Source organism: Hirsutella rhossiliensis (assembly GCF_020360975.1).
Source record: "Hirsutella rhossiliensis strain HR02 chromosome Unknown scaffold00023, whole genome shotgun sequence".
NCBI classification, from domain to species: Eukaryota; Fungi; Ascomycota; class Sordariomycetes; order Hypocreales; family Ophiocordycipitaceae; genus Hirsutella; species Hirsutella rhossiliensis.
In genome coordinates this window covers 289427-307383 of record NW_025408689.1, presented here as the reverse complement: position 1 = coordinate 307383, position 17957 = coordinate 289427, and the positions used below count along the sequence as shown (strand labels likewise).

At 34.6% G+C, this 17957-nt stretch overlaps 1 protein-coding gene across 1 annotated transcript; it reads right to left on the bottom strand.

The window, feature by feature from the left end:
- Window positions 1–3233: 3233 nt before the first annotated feature.
- Window positions 3234–4285, bottom strand: HRG_11835 (uncharacterized protein; the record flags this gene model as incomplete). The annotated part of the gene is made up of 4 exons (XM_044870305.1): window positions 3234–3242; window positions 3289–3621; window positions 3696–4082; window positions 4283–4285. 4 exons carry the CDS (start codon window positions 4283–4285, stop codon window positions 3234–3236), a joined length of 732 nt encoding a protein of 243 aa, XP_044714601.1.
- Window positions 4286–17957: the final 13672 nt, after the last annotated feature.

Sequence of the window (17957 nt, the reverse complement as noted above, 5' to 3'; positions counted from 1 at the left end):
TTCTAGTTACTTAAGCTCCCGGCTTTATAGGCTATTCCCTCGGAATTACGCTTTAATATAAACGAGATAGGTATCCTCGAAGGCCTCGGCTATAACGGCCTTATACTAGGGAGCTTAGAGAAGAAGGAGACGCTTAAGAAGCGGCTTAGGTTGCGTTATTAGACTATAATAGTAGAATACGTCTCTACTACTAGCTAGGCCTTAACTTCTCTTATAATCTTTAAAGGTTAGGACCTTTAATACTAATAGTTCCTTAAAGAACTTAACTTTCTAAAGGATTAGGACTTTATAGCCTCTTTAAAGGGCTAGACGAGCGACTCTATTACGATTTAATAGCTTAAGTAGGTCTTTATCCTATAAATAAGAAGCTAGCTATAAGGCAACGTCCTCTTAATTATAGATAGCTATAGAAGCTATTAGACTAACGATTTTATATATAAATGCTTCCTATATAGTATATATCTCCTTTTCCTACCTTTATATGCCTCGCACGTCCTTTAACCTCTCGATATCTCGATTTTTTCGCCGATTAAAGCTGCCTACCGACGTTAACTCTAAAAAATCGCTTCTCTCGACGATATAGCACTAATTAGTAAGGCACTTTTCCTTCGCTACTATTATTAGGCCTAGTAGGCCGGCCTAACCGAGAAAAATATTAAAGGGGGGTAGCGAGGGATAGGACTTTAGCTAGTTAATATAGTAAATCTATTAATAAGCCGCTTTATCTTACCTACGCCGTTAACGCCGTTACTACTAAAGAAGAAGAAGAATTTAAGCTTAATAGATAATAGCAATGCCCTTAAAACACTAAGACGATTATAGGAAGTCCGTAGGCTTATAAGGGGGCTCGAAAATCGCGGTTAAGTTAACCGTATAATCCGTGTGCTTTTTAGCAAAGTTAGCTATAGCCTTAATTATTAGAATACGTAGCTTATAACGGTATAGCTATATATATAATAGTTTAAGCATTAATTATATTGTCTATAGCTTTAAAAGCAACGAAAAATCGCCTAAGATCTAAATAGCCGGTTTATATAGATTAAATAAGTTATTAAGATAAGGAAATAGCTTTAACGCGCCCTTAAGCCGTCTACCGTTATACTAGCTAATTAAAAGGCAGATTTTAAAGCTCTATATAGAAGCTAGTAGCTAGAATAGTAGGAAAACACTATAATTAAGTATTGCGATATAAAAACGCGGCTTTAATTACTATTAGGATATACTGTCTTAGTTATATAAGACGTGCCCTTAAGTAGGTATGCCCTTAAGTAGGTAAGCTAACTTAACCGGTATATAGCTCTAGCTATTCGATATATAGAAAAAGTAGGTAGTATAGCTAGTTAAGGCATAACGCCGATACCGTAAATTTAAGTGTATATATTCCCTGCGCCTACCTTATATATTATAATAAGAGCCGCTTATACTAAGGAAAGTAAGGTTATTATAATATATAGGAAATAGTTAATTAAGCGCTTAGCGGTATTATAATAGTAACGTCTTTAATATAGGCCCTCCTTATATAAATCTTACTATACCTCTCCTTTATCTTAGTCGTCTTCCTTAACCTTATCTTACTATATAGCTAGCTCGTATAAGGGCATTATAACGTAGATCTCGTCTTATATAAACTCCTATAAGGGCTCTTATAAGGGCGCGTATAAAGGCGCCTATAAGGGCATCGCGACTTATATTTCTTCCTATATATAGTTTGCCGGCTAGTATTATAACGAGCTGACTTAAGGATCGCCGGTAAGCTTATCGTTAGAGACTAGCGTACGGTAAGTAGCCTATTAATAGGCCCGCTATAAGTATATGCCCGGCTTATACATATCGCCGTATTCTTAAAGGTATCGTAGCCCTCGCTTTATTACTATAGCGGCTAACTCTTTAGTAGTTATTAGTACTAGCGGCGCTATTAAATATAGCGGCGGCGGCGGCCTTATAGCCTTACTACGTTCGATACTTTCTACGATTTTATATACCGACGGGTCTCGCCTTATACTATATATTTTCTTAAGATTAAGGGCGCTTTTAGGCCTACCTTTACCTTATATAACGAGCGGCTCGTAGGGCGCTATAAAGCTAGTTAAAATAACTTATAGCGCCTATACGTATTAAAAGGGGTTAAAGTTATTAAGTTATAACGCTAGCTTTATCTCTTTAAGCCGTTAAAAGATAATATACTAGTACGATAAGCCTATACTTATAGTAAAGCTATAAGGGTAGTAGCTTAATAGCTTTACTAGCTTCTTTATTTATAGGTTCGTTTAAATTATACTATACTACTTAACTATAAGCTTAAGGGCCCTTTAAAAAGACCTTTTTATAAATAAGGAGGTAGAAGCTCTTAAAGGTAAAAGAGGATATCTTATATATATTATAAACCCTTATAGTATAGTAGTTATATACCTAAGAGGACTACTTATTATAAAGTAGGTAGAGGCGTATACGTAGGTGCCGTCTATAAGATAATATTAATAAGCTATATAGAGCTCTCCTATATATAGCTAGCCTATATATATATATATAGGATCCGGCCCTCCGTATATAACTATATAGCTTAGGCTATAGCCTTATAACTATAATAGTTAAAGACTCTTATATAATACCCTCCCTTAAGCGTAGCGCGGCGTTACTAATTAATAGCTTTTATACTATTAGGCCTATACTACTAGCTTTACCTTACCCTTTCCCGTTAATTATACTAGCCCTACTAGCCCTATTATCCCTATACTTATTAGCCTAGGTAGCTAGAACCGGGCTTTATACTTATTAGCTAGCTAGCCGTTTAAATATAGGCATAACCTATTATATATACCCCTAGGTAGCTAGCGGCCGGCCTAGACCTATATAAGCCTTAGGTTACTTATCCCCTTAGCCTTAAGCAGCTTCCTCTACCTAGGGGTATATAAAGTAGTATCCCCCCTTTCCTCCTTCCTTTCTTTCTTCTCCTTCTTTAACTATAGTAGTAATAGTAATAAGTAAGTTCCGCTCTACCTAAGGCGTTAGTTTATTCTTAGCTATATAGGCCGCTTTATTAATATATACTTATAGTAATAGCTATTATTATATAATAGCTAGGTAGGGCGGAAAGGTCGGCCTAGGCAGGGGGCTCGAGGTAGAAGAAAGAAAGATATAGAGGGAGACGGCACGAGATATAAGGAAAACGCAGCTAAAGAGCGACTATAGTTAGATAAAGAGGGAGAAAAGAAGAGAATCTCTCCTTCTCTTGGCTAGACGATCTATATAAGGGAAAGATATTACGTAGTCCTCGTCGGAATACCCTACTTCTTCGTCGGAATATTCTTCGGCTTCCTCGTCGGCTTCCTCGTCGGCTTCCTCGACGGCTTCCTCGTCGGCTTCCTCGACGGCTTCCTCGTCGGCTTCCTCGACGGCTTCCTCGACGGCTTCCTCGTCGGCTTCCTCGTCGGCTTCCTCGTCGGCTTCCTCGGCATACGGGTAAACCGGGCAGTCTAGGTCGTACGGGTCTAAGCAGTTAGGGGCTAGATCCGTCTCGTAGCCTAGGTCAGGGGCTAGCTCGGTCTCGGAGCCTAGGTCGGGGGCTAGCTCGGTCTCGTAGTCCGGGTCGTTAGGGACTAGCCCGTCGGGGACTAGGTCGGTCTCATAGTCCGGCCCGGTATCAGAGTCTCGGTGGTCCGGGTTAGTTAGCCAATCAGAAGCTAGCCGTAAGGCACGGTCTTGATAGTCTGCGACGGTCCGGGCGGTGTTGACTCGGGCAGGGGGGTGGCTGCCGCGTTTCTTAGTGCCGCCACGGGTAGGAAGATAACTGCTGCTGCGGGCAGGAAGGTTGCTGCTGCCGGCACGGGCAGGAAGACGATAACTGCTACCGCGGGCAGGAAGGTTGCTGCTGCCGGCACGGGCGGGAAGACGATAACTGCTGCCGCGGGCAGGAAGGTTGCTGCTGCCGGCACGGGCAGGAAGACGATGTGTCTGAAGATGCGTAAATAGCTGGTTCTTCGTTGGGAAGAGGATTCCGCATTCTCGGCAGGTTCTTCGGAGCTGGTCTTCTTGGTATATCTTATAGAGCCTTTGCTGCTCTTCTCGGCTAAGGAGGGAGAAGTCTATTGCAAAGGGGGTCGGCCTCGTCGGTCTAATAAGCGATGGTTGCACTTGGTGCCTTGGTTGCTGCTCTTATGGCTTGGTGCCTCTCTTGGCTTGGTGCCTAGCTGCTGGTGTTCTTCCGGATTGGCTACCGGTAAAGATAGCTTGGTGTGCTTATATGGTTGCTTTTAAGATCGAGAGATAACGACGGAATTGCTACCATTTATTATATAATAGCTAGGTAGGGCGGAAAGGTCGGCCTAGGCAGGGGGCTCGAGGTAGAAGAAAGAGAGATATAGAGGGAGACGGTACGAGATATAAGGAAAACGTAGCTAAAGAGCTACTATAGTTAGATAAAGAGGGAGAAAAAAAGAGAATCTCTCCTTCTCTCGGCTAGACGATCTATATAAGGGAAAGATATTACGTAATATATTACGTAATTTCTATCCTATAATAGCTATAGTAGTAATAATAGTCTTAATAATAATAACTTTAACTAATAAGTTCTCTACCTTATAGAGTAGGAGGCTATAATCTATAATACTAACTTCCGAGATAAATATATTTACTTCCCCCTCCCTTACTTTCTCTTTCTTAGAGTATATAGAGTTATTTATCGACGCCGTACTAAGCACGGCTAACGACGGCTCCGCCGTTACCGCTACTCCTACCCGCGCCCCCGCAACCGCGCCTACCGCCGCCGCCTCTACCTCTACTACGCTAGCCGCCCTTACGTCGGCCTTCTTAATAACGATGCCGTTCCCGCCGCCGGCTATAACGCCCGGCCCCTTTACCCCTACCTCCACCTCTACTACCCTTATAAGTCCGCTACCTAGTAAGCGTAGTAGCTATTTTTTACTAACTTCTTAAAGTATAAACGCTAAGTATAGGCTAAAGCCGCCTACGCGGCCCCCTATATATAGTACGCGTTATAGGAGCTCCCTTATACCGACTAAGTTAGGCGCTGCTGTAGCGGTAGTTATTACTAGTACGCGCGTGCCGGCTGCGCTTATAAGGCGGCGCCTCCTATCTTACTCGCTACGGCGTTAGCTTAAAAGGCTAGCGTATATAGGTAGGTATAGGGGGCTACTAAGAAGCGCCTTACTACCGCTACCGCCGCCTACTATAATCTCCGCGCCCTTAAGCGCTAGGGCCTTATCCTTAAGTAAGTTCCTCTCCTTTAGCTCTTTTACTTCCGCTATTAACTCTCTTAGTACTAGGGATACTACCTTCGTTACTTTATTAGTAGTCCCCTTAGCTATGCCCGCCGCTGCCCCTACTACTACTACTAGCTAGGCCCCCCTTACCCCTAGAGCCCTTAAAGCTACCGCTGCCGCTAACTAGCTCGCGGGCTTAGAAGGCCGCTTAAGCGCCTTAAAGAGCGCCGCCGCTATTAATAAGGTAAAGGAGGATAATAAGGATAAGGATAAAGATAATAATAAAGATAAAAAGTAGGTCTAGGTAGTTTAAGGGCTTTACCTTAAAATAAACGCTATTTTTATCTCTACTTATATTATTATACTTATATTATTATAACTACTTACTTTACTTTACTTACTTTATAGTCTTAGCCTAAGCTACTATTAGTAGTCTATTAATCTATTATTCTTATTTATTATTTTAAATAAGGCTTTAAACTTATTAAGGGCTATAGTTCTTATAAATTTATATATAGGTTCTTATATAAGGTTAAGATACCCGCGTTACTTAACGAGGACCTCTTAGCGTTTCCCTTTACTAACCTTTTTCTAGTATATAGCTTATATCTCTTTAACCTTAAACTTATCCTCCCCCTTTACTTTAATTATAGGTAGTTAGGTATCTACTACTTCTTTTTTAAGTAGTAGGTTAAAGGAAGCTTTATAAAAGAGGTCTATATTAATCTTATTATAGACCCTTATTAAGAAACTATTAAGCTCTATAACCTATAGGCTAATAACCCTCTATATTATAAACTTCGCGTATAGCTAGTTAAGCTTCTTCTTTAGCTATACTAACCTATATTTATAGAGGTCTAGCTATACCTTATCTCTTACTATAAACCTATTTACTAGGGCCTTAATCTTATTAGCGTACTACTCTTAATCTTATACCGCGGCGGCTATTATAAATTAATAATAATCTATAGTCTCTTATAGCTTTTATATAAATATAGAGGAGTAGCCCTTTAATAACGAATTACTATACTACTTTATTACTATATCTATAGTAAAGGGAACTAGTAAGGGTAGTTTAAAGCTATACGTTATAAAGAAAGGGGCTATCTTAATAAAGGTATATAGTCTACTATTTAACGTAAGTTAGGCCGCGGGGAGCTACTAGTCTTAGTCTACTTAGTTATAGGCTATAATAGCCTATAAGTAAGCTTATACCTCTTAGTTAACCCTCTTAGGCTTTCTATTAGTCTATAAGTAATATACTATACTAAGTAGCTATATAATTTAAAGTAGCTAGTATAAGTACTACTAAAAGCGGCTAGTTTAATTCGATCCCTTATTACTTATAATAAAGGCTAGCTAGCTATATAAGTAGGCCTAGTACTATAAGAAGCGCTCTATATAGGACTCTATATCTATAAATAGTATTAGCTTTAATACTATAAACTTACTAAGTCGGTCTTTAATTACTTATATATAGCGGTTACCGCCCTCTATAAGTAAAAGGTCTATTATAAAGTCTATCTATGTATATATATAGAACTAGTTAGGTACTAGAAGCTACTTAAGTAGCCCCTTAAGCTATACCCTTTAAATCTTAGTATAGCTATAGATATTATAGTTATAGAGGAAGCGGCGAACGTAATACTATAAGAGGGGCTAGTAGAAATCCCTTATAAGGCCTACTACTATACCCTACCGACCTAGGTAGCCTATAATACTAGAGTTATAAACGAGCTAGACTAGCTTCCCTTAAAGCTTGTTTTATTTATCTAGCTCTAGCGGTTTATCCTTCTCCTTAGCTTTTATAATATATAGCGCGCCTAGTACTTATAGTCTCCCTTATTAACGTAGATGCCTTTATAGGTCGATATAATAGTCAGCTACTTATATATTTAGCTTTAGCTTTAAATTAAAGCGTTAAGCACTGGACTTAACGGCGCGGCGTACGCTCTTATAAGTATAGTCTAGAAACGATATCCTATCCTATAAGTGTAAGAAGGTATAAGCAATAAGCATAGAATCGGGTAATCGATAACGTAAGCGGAAAGATCGGTCGAAGGAGTATAGGGTAGGATTTTATCCGGAGTTTATAACGAGCATATAAGGGGCCGAATAATATATTAAAAGAATAGCGTTGCAAAAGATATATACGAACTTACTTATTCTATCTACTACTCCTAGGGAAATCCTTCGTCTTTTATAGACTATTGCTCGCCTACTAGTAGACTAATTAGTTAGCTTTCTAGCATATTCTATAGTACTTAAAAAGTTCTATCTATAGTATATCTTCCTAACCTAGTAGGTGGTCTAATTATAGCGTGATGGTTAACGTAAAACTATAGGTTCTAGTATAAGTAGTGGATTTAACTAGAATGTTCTATGCCCTACTTATTCTCGTATCGCGGATATCTTCGGAACCGCTAGGCTAAAATAGGCAATAGGGTATCCGTTCTACTTATAATTAACTTATGCTTTTTATGTATATTTTTATTTGTAAGGATAGGCTTATCCTAACCCGCCTTTCCTAGAGGAAGGTATAGATGTCTAGTAGAAGTCTTTGTCTTTTAAGGGTTATTCCCTTAGACTGTATTATAGAGCCTCTTTTTACTAGCTTATTCTATAAAGCCTCCCTATGCCTATTATTTCTTTATAATAGTAAAATAGGAATATAAGGGTATATTCTTATAGCCTCCCTTAAAGAGTACTAAGTAAATAGTGCTCTTTACTAGTTATTTCTTTTATAGTAGAATTATCCTTATTAAAAATAAGGTATATAATAGGAATATAAGGGAAAAATTTTAAAACCCTTTCTAGGAAAAACCTTAGTAGGAAAAATCCTAGTTATAGTTATAATTATTTCTCCTCTTTTTAGGTAAACCTTTATAAGGAAAAAGCCTTATAAAGTTATTATTATAGGAAACCTTTTAATAAGGAAAAACCCTATTTTTATAAGTTGTTTTTTATTAATAGGAAACCTTTTTAAAGGAAAAACCTATTAGTTATATATAGAGGAAAAGCTAAGAAAGTAAAAGATAGCTAAAAAACCTCTATTAAGGGTATATAAGCTTTTCTTTTTAAGGCTCTTTTAATTCCTTAAGGGAAAGAAGCTCTCGGAACTTAAAGAATTTTTCTCTTCTTAGTTCCTTAGTAAATATATCGGCAATATTATCTTTGGATTTAATATAGAAAATCCGGATCTTCTTTTCCCTAATATTTTCTTAGGTATAGAAGTAGGCAATATCTATATACTTTATCTTTTTATAAAATTCCGGATTTTTAGCTAATTTAATAGCTGCCTCGTTATCCGTTAAGATAAGAGGTATAGTATTAGGAATTCTAATAGACAAGCTATTATTTATAGAATAAAATAGCCGATTTAGGTATAAAGCTTCTTTATTAGCCTCCCTAAGGGCAATAAATTCAGCTTCGTAGGTTAATAGGGCTATAGATTTTTGCTTCTAGCTAGCCTAACTTATAATATTTTTATAAATATAAAAACAGTATCTAGAAACGGATTTTCTATCTATAAGGTTAGACGCCTAGCTAGCGTCGGAATAACCTTTTATAAAATTATAAGTATAAGGGATATTATAGTAATAAATTATCCCTAGGTTAGGGTATTTATTTAAATATTTCTAGATAGTATTTAACGCTTTAAAATACGTGTTATCTAGTTTAGAAGCAAATCTAGCGTAGGAAATAACAGTATATAAAATGTCTAGCCTGCTTATTATAGCTAGATATAATAGAGCCCCTATTTCTCTTTAGTAAATAAGGATTTCCTTTTGCGAAGGCGTTATAGTAGCTTTTTTAAGCTTTACTCCTACTATAGTAGGCGTATTAAAAGTCCCTAAGTCTTCTTTATTATATTCTCGTATTTTATTACGAGTATATTTTTCCTAGGATATAAATATCTCCTTTCTACTCTAGTTTATAATTATATATATTCCTAAGAAGTCTTTTAGTTTACCTAGAGGCTAAACCTTTATATAATCTACTACTTTTTTAAGCAGACTATTTATTATACCTCTATTAGGCCCTATTATTAGGAGGTTATCTACGTAGATTGCTATCGCAATTTTATATTGCGTATTTATAAATACCCCTTTATTTATAAGAAGGGCCGAAAATCCTATCTTAGCTAATATAGAGCTAAGATAGTTATACTAGAGCTTTAGGCTTTGTTTAAGGCCGTATAATACTTTCTTTAATTTTGCAATAAATATCCGTATCTATTTCGGTATATAAGAAGGCATTTTATATATTGTATTATAGTAGAGTATAGTTATTAAAAATAGCTATTATAAGTAGCATTCTAATAGATTTAGGTCTTACTATCGTAGAAAAGGTTTCTAAATAATCTAGGCCGTAGACCTAATTAAATCCTTATACTACGTAGCGGGCTTTATATTTAATAATAATATTATTATTATCCCGCTTTATTTTATAGACCTAACGGCCGCCTAGGGCCTCCCTATCGCTAGGAAGAGGCTTTAATTCCTAGGTATTTTAGTTTAAGAGCTCTTCTATTTCTAGAAATATAGCTCTTTTCTATTCTATAGCTTCTAAGCTATTTATAGCCTATTTAAATGTTTTAGGCTTTATAGGATCCTTATTTTCTAGTAAAGATAGAATAATCTCTTTACTTTTACTATTTAATATAGTATTTATTTCGGGGTATACGATATAGTCTTTATAAAATCCGTTTAGCTTCTTAGGTATATTAATACGGATTTTTAGATCCTTATTTAATCCCTTTTCTAAAAGAGGATTATTTCCCTTCTCTATAAGAGGGTTATCTTCTATCTCTATAAGAGGGTTATTTTCCTACTCTATAAGAAGGTTATCTTCCTTCTCTATAAGAGGGTTATTTTCCTCTTTATTTAAAGAAGAGTTATTGCCTTCTTTATATATAGGTTCCTATTATAAATAATTATCTAGGACCTTATTTATAAACGATAAGGTATTAAAATCTAAGTCCTTAAGGTCTTCTTCTTTTTAATTTTCTATAAATTTATTTTCTAGGATAATAATATCTCTAGAAATTATTACCTTTCTTTTTAAAAAGTTATATATTTTATAAGCATTTTTAGTATAGCCTATAATAATACCCTTATAAGCTCTTATTTCTAGCTTATTTAAGGGGTCTTTATTTTTATAATAAATGGTACTTCTAAAGGTCTTAATTTTCTTTAAGTCTTCTAGGGCTAGAGATTTATTTTCCTTCTTCTCTATAGGAGTTTAGAAGCCTATTCGTAAGTAAGGGGTCCTATTATATAAATAGGCTGCTATTATAATAGCTTCTCCCTATAGATATTTAGGCAGTTTTACTGTAAATAAAATAGCTCGGACTTTATTTAAAATAGTCCTATTAATCTTCTCTATTACTCCGTTTAATTCGGGAGTCCTAGGAGGGCTAGTATAATATTTAATTCCCTTTCTTAAGTAGTAGGGTTTTATTTTATATAGGAATTCGTTTACGTTATCCGAAAAGACTTCCTTTATAATAATATTATCCCGGTTATTTTTAACTAAGGCTTTATATTCTAAGAATTTATCTAGGGCTTCTGCCTTAGACTTTATTAAAGATATTTCTAAATATCTTATCCCTATATCTAAAAAAGATATAAAGGAGGTGTATTTATTATAAGTAGGGGTCCTTATAAGGCCTTAAATATTAATAGTAACTCTATTAAGGTAATTATATACCTTATTAGATAGGGATTTATTCCTTTTATTAGTTGCCTTTACTTTAATATAAGCCTCGTAGTCTTTTATTTTTATAATATCCTTCTTAAGGATAGTTATATTTTTATTATTTCTTTTAAAGGTTTCTAGTAAGGCTTTAAGACTTATATATCCTAGCCTTAAATACTATAAAGAAAAGTTAAGGTCCTTTATATTATTCCTTATATTATTAATATTATATAGGAATGTCTTCTTCTTTAAGAAAGGAATTTCTAAAGAAAAGATATAAAGGTTATCTTACTATTTTCCTTTAAATATAATATTAGCCTAGTTATCTAGCAGGAAAATTTCCTTACTATTAATAAAAGCATAAGTATTTTTAAAATACGATTAGCTTATAATATTTACCTTTAATTTAGGTATAAAAAGGCAGTTTCTTAAGATAAATAGCCTTTTATTATTCGGAAATCTAAAAAGAAGATCTCCGTAGCCTTTAATAACTATATAGGATGCCTTTCCCTAATTAACCTTAGTAGAGATAGTTCGAAAATTAATAAGGAATTTCTTTTCCGATACTATATACTTAGTAGTACTAGTATCGTATATAAAATTATAGAAATTTCTATTCTCTAAGGTTTTATAAGGGATTTCCTTCTCTTTTACCTTATATATAAGGTCTTTAATTCGAGAGGAATTTAAAGGTCCTATTTACCTATTATTAAATACGGCTTTTTTAAGGATATTCGAAGAGATATATACCTCTACTTCTTCTTCGGAGCTTTTATAACCTTTAGGGGTAGGAGGAGGAATAGAAAAATCGATTTCTAGTTCTTCGTCCGTTTAATTATCGATTTCTATTTTTTCTACTTTTAATATATATAAAGAAGAGGGTTTTTTTCGTCTTCTTATCGACGTAAGAGTCTAATTTAATAGGATTTCCTTCTATAAAAGGTTTTCTAGGCCTCTTAGAAGGTATTCCTTTATTTTAATTTCTTTAATTTTTAGAAAAGCCTTTAAGGGCCTTTTCTAGGTAAAGATAGTAGTAATCTTTAACTAGATGCCCTTTCTTCTTATAGTAAGTATATTATAATATAATTTTTATCTTTTTCTAGGGCTTCTTAGTAAAGAAAGCCCGCTTAAGGGGATTTTCTAGAGACTTAGTCCTCTTAAATTCGTCTATAAGACTACTAGAGAGAGACTCTAGATTAAAAGCTTCTAAGTTATTTCGAAGAGCTTACGTTATATTAGTTATATAGCTAGAAAACGAGCCCGAAAGGCTATTTAAAATCTAAGCTATAATAACTACTTCCGGAATTATAATATTCTATGCTCTTAGCTCCTCGAATACCTCTTTTACCTTATTTAAGTAGCCTTCTAGGGATTCGAAATCCCTTACTAAAGTATTAAAAAGCTCCTTTATAAGTAAGTAATTCGAAGTAAAGGAAATAGGGTTATATAGGTTTTTTAACCTATCCTACGCTTCTTTAGTATTTATTATATGCTTTATTTAAGTTAAAGGACTATCTTTAATACGAAGAAAAATCAAAGTAAGTGCTTCTTCTATCTTTAAGTAATTTTCTTACTATATAGTAGTAGAAAGCTTTTCCCTAACTAAAAGAGCCTATATTTAAATAGCTTAGAAGGTATAGTTAGAACTACCCTTAAGTTTAGTAAATTTAAACTTATCCCTAGAGGCTATTTTAGATAATTCGAGGTTATATAGTTAGTATTAGAATTTTAAAGTTATTACCTAACTTATAGAGAAGCTAGGCTTATAACCTATAAAAAGGTATAAGTAATAAGCGTAGAATCGGGTAATTAATAACGTAAGCGGAAAGATCGGTCGAAGGAGTATAGGGTAGGAGTTCGGCCGGAATTTATAATAAGTATATAAGGGGCTAAATAATATATTAAAAGAATAGCGTTGCAAAGGATACTTATAAACTTACTTATTCTATCTACTACTCCTAGGGAAATCCTTTATCTTTAATAGACCGTTGCTCGCCTACTAGTAGACTAATTAGTTAGCTTTCTAGTATATTCTATAGTACTTAAAAAGCTCTATCTATAGTATGTCTTTCTTACTTAGTAGGTAGTCTAATTATAACGTAATAGTTAACGTAAGACTATAGGTTCTAGTATAAGTAGTAGATTTAACTAGAATATTCTATACCCTACCTATTCTCGTATCGCGGATATCTTTAAAACAGCTAAGCTAAAATAGGTAATAGGGTATCTATTCTACTCGTAATTAACTTATATATTTTATATATTCTTTATTTTATTAAGATAGGCTTATCTTAACCCGCTTTTCCTAAAGGAAGGTATAGATATCTAGTAGAGGTCTTTATCTTTAAGAGTTATTCCCTTAGACTATATTATAGAGCCTCTTTTTACTAGCTTATTTTATAGAGCCTCCCTATACCTATTATTTCTTTATAATAGTAAAATAAGAATATAAGGGTATATTCTTATACTAGCTCGCGGGCCTAGAGGGCCGCTTAAGCGCCTTAAAGAGCGCCGCTACCGCTAATAAGGTAAAGGAGGATAATAAGGATAAGGATAAGGATAACGATAAGGATAAAGAGTAGGTCTAGGTAATTTAAGGGCTCTACCTTAAAATAAACGCTATTTTTATCTCCGCTTATATTATTACGCTCGCGTTATTATAACTACCTACTTTACTTTACCTACTTTATAGTCCTAGCCTAAGCTACTATTAGTAGTCCGCTAGTTTATTATTTTTATCTATTATTCTAAATAAGGCTTTAAACTTATCTAGGGCTATAGTTCCTATAAACTTATATATAGGTTCCTATATAGGGTCGAGATACCCGCGCTACTTAACGAGGACCTCTTAGCGTTTCCCCTTACTAACCTTTTTCTAGCGCGCGGCCTATATCTCTTTAACCTTAAACTCGTCCTCTCCCTCTACCTTAATTATAAGCGGTTAAGCGTCCGCTACTTCTTATCTAAGTAGCGGGTTAAAAGAGGCTCTATAAAGGAGGTCTATATTAATTTTATTATAGACCCCTATTAAAAGACTATTAAGCTCTATAACTTATAAGCTAATAACCCTCTATATAGTAAACTTTATATATAGCTAGTTAAGCTTCTTCTTTAGCTATACCGACCTATAGTTATAGAGGTCTAGCTATACCTTATCTCCTACTATAAACCTATTTACTAAGGCCTTAGTTTTATTAGCGTACCGCTCTTAATCTTATACTACGGCGGCTATTATAGATTAGTAATAATCTATAGTCTCCTATAGCTTTTATATAAACATAGATATATAGCCCTCTAGTAATAAATTACTATATTACTCCGCTATTATATCTACGGTAAAAGGAACTAGTAAAGGTAGTTTAAAGCTATACGTTATAAAGAAAGGGGCTATCTTAATAGAGGTATATAGTTTACTATTTAACGTAAGTTAGGCCGCGGGGAGCTACCGGTCTTAGTTTACTTAGTTATAGGCTATAATAGCCTATAGGTAAGCCTATACCTCTTAGTTAACCCTCTTAGGCCCTCTATTAGTCTATAAGTAATATACTATAATAAGTAGCTATATAATCTAAAGTAGCTAGTATAGGTACTACTTAAAGCGGCTAGTTTAATTTAATCCCTTATCGCTTATAATAAAGGCTAGCTAGCTATATAAGCGGGCCTAGTACTATAGGAAGTGCTTTATATAGGACTTTATATCTATAAATAGTATTAGCTTTAATACTATAGACTTACTAAGTTAGTCCTTAATTACCTATATATAGCGGTTGCCGCCCTTTATAAGTAAGAGGTCTATTATAAAGTCTATCTATATATATATATAAAACTAGTTAAGTACTAGAAGCTACTTAAGTAGCCCCTTAAGCTATACCCTTTAAATCTTAGTATAGCTATAAATATCCTAGTTATAAAGGAAGCGGCGAACATAGTACTATAAGAAGGGCTAGTAAAAATCCCTCGTAAGGCCTACTACTATACCCTGCCTACCTAAGTAGCTTATAATACTAAAGTTATAGACGAGCTAGACTAGCTTCCCTTAGAGCTCGTTTTATTTATTTAGCTTTAGTAGTCTATCCTTCTCCCTAGCTTCTATAATATATAGCGCGCCTAGTACCTATAGTCTCCCCCGCTAACGTAGATACCCTTATAGGTCGATATAATAGTTAGCTACTTATACCTTTAGCTTTAGCTTTAGATCGAGGCGTTAAGCGCTAGACTTAACGGCGCGGCGAACGCTCTTATAAGTACGGTCTAGAGATAATATCCTATCTTATAAGCGCTAGAGGACCTTATCTTATAATACCTACGCTATATACGCCCTTAGGCCGGTCTATCCCTTCTCGCTAGGCTTAGGTAAAAGTATAAAGAAAGGCTTATTTATTAGCGCCGCGCCTTTCTTTACTAGGAAAGCTCTTATATAAGTCTATAGCGCTTCTTATAAGATAAGCTATAGATCCTAGGCCTTAATATCCGCTTTTATTAGCCGGTCTTAATCCCTTTAAGAAAGCGTATTTAGGACTATAAAGTCCCGCCTTAGCTAGTACTTAATTAAGAAGTTAAAGCGTAAGAGATACTCCGCTTAGTAGGCTTACCGCTCTAAGAGGTATTAGCGGGTTATAAAGTACTTAAGGTTCCTATAGTCTATAAGAACCTTAAAGCTCTCGTAGCTTTAGAGCTCCGCTTACTATTACTTAAGGTAGCTAATAATCGCTAGTATCTCCTTATTATAAATAGCGTAATTCCGCTCTACTAAGGTTAGCTTATAGGAGTAGAACGCTATTAGTTACTTCCGCTTATCTACCTCCTAAGAGAGCGTTCCTCTAAGTACCTAGCTACTATAGTTTACTTCGACTAATATAAACTAGTTAAAGTCCTATTAAAGTAGTACTAAGGCCTATAAAAATAAGTCCTTAAGCGTACGGAATACTCCTTCCTATATAGGCCCTTAATAAAAGGCGGTTTATTTCCTAGTAATCTCGTTTAAGGGACTTATAATATAAAAGAAGCCCTTAATAAATATCTTATAATAGTTCGCGAACTTAAGGAAGCTTTATACGCCTATTTATATAGTTAGGATAGCTTAGTCTTAGATCGCTTAAATCTTTATAGGATCCGCCTATATACTTACGCTTATATAGATAATAAAGCCTAGGTACTTAACCCTCTTAACCTTAAATTTATACTTATTTAGGTTAAGGTAAAGCTTATAAAGTTAAAGGCGCTCTAGGACCCTTTATACTTTCTATATATAGTACTTATAAGAGCCGCTTATATAAATAAGAATATTATCTATATATATAAAAGCGAACTTATTAAGGAAGTCTTAAAGCACGTTACTAATATAATACTAAAAGGTAGCGGGCGCTCTTAAGAGGCTAAAGGGTATTATAAGCTACTTAAATAAGCTATAGTATATATAGAACGCTATTTTTTACTTATTACCTTTTAAGATCTATACCTTATAAAACGCCTATTTTATATCTAGCTTTATAAACTACCTTACCTTTAAAAGGTTATAGAGCGTATCTAAGATTAAGGGTAAGGGGTCGCGGTCTAGCCTTATAATTACGTTTAAAGCCCTATAGTTATAATAAAACTATATCCTACCTCTTAGTTTATATATAAATAAGACTAGCGCTCTTACTTTAAAGCTACTTACTTAAATAAAACCCTTATTTAAGAGGTCCCTTAGTATCTTCTTTAGTACTAGTAGCTCTATATATAATATATTATATAGCGGTCTAAATAGTATAGGCAGTTCTTACCCCTTTTTATTAGTATAAAGTACGATCTTATAGTTTACCCCTAGCTTATATAAGTTAAGCTTATCTACTTCCTAGGACTTAAATAGCGGTAAGAGGTCGTAAAAGCGCTTTAGTATTTACTACTATAGCTTAGAAAGCGACTTTAGCTTCTTTATTTAAAGGGCCTTATTAATATCTACTAAGCTAACTATATAGACTGCTATATTAGCCGCTACCTAGCCTTACCCTTACTCTACTTATTATATAATTCTTATAAAGATAGAAGTAAGGACTTCTTATACTAAGTATAAAGCTTATACGCTTAGTCCTATACTTATAAAACTATTATTATAGCGGACCTACTATTATATAGGCCTAAACTATAGCTTCCTTTAGTATAAAACTAAGTATAACTCTATATATAGTAACTAGGGTTTCCTAAGGATTAAGGGAAACTTTAGTTAAGGGATTATATAGGCTACGATAAGCTTATAGTAACTATTAACCTCTATAGCTAGCTATATAATACCCTTAATTACTATACCCTCTATCGTACTTAAGGCGCCCTTTACTTACCTTAAGGCAATCTTTTTTACTAGTACTTATATCTCTTATATAAGCGCCTTATTAACTATAGCGTAGTACTAATAGCCCTTATTTATAAGGGCGGTAATAGGTAAGGAGTTATTAACTATAACCTATATTAAAGTAAGCTCCTCTTTTATATAGGCGGATAATTCCTCCTTCTCCCTTACTAGTACTAGTAATTAAGGCTCTAGAGCCTATCTTTACTCTAGAGCTACTCTTTTTCCTTTAGGCCTAAGGGGGCGGAGTCCTTCTTATCGTTTAAGGTAAGGAGCGGTTCTATCTTTACTACTTAAACCGCTATAGGCCGCTTAGCTAAAAGGAAGGGGTATTTTAATATAAAGTATATAGATACTTTATAATATAGGTAGCGGCTATTAGCTTTCTTTTTCCTAATTTCCTCGCTTATTACCTACTTTACCTACTACTTAAAGTATAGGGCGGTATAAAGGGTAGTAGATAGCGTCTTCTTACTATATTTAGCCCGGTTTATATAAGTAGCCGATATTAAAGTATCCTTATCTATATCGATAGCTAGTTATTTATCTTATAAAGGGGCGGTAATCTTATCGCCGCTATATAGCGTGCGCTTATAAAGCTTCTAAAAACATAGCGTTTATTTATAGCCCTAAGCTACCTTTATTAACTAGCTTATATACTCGCTATAGTTAGTAGGTATAATTATAAAGATAAGTAGCTCTTATAAGGC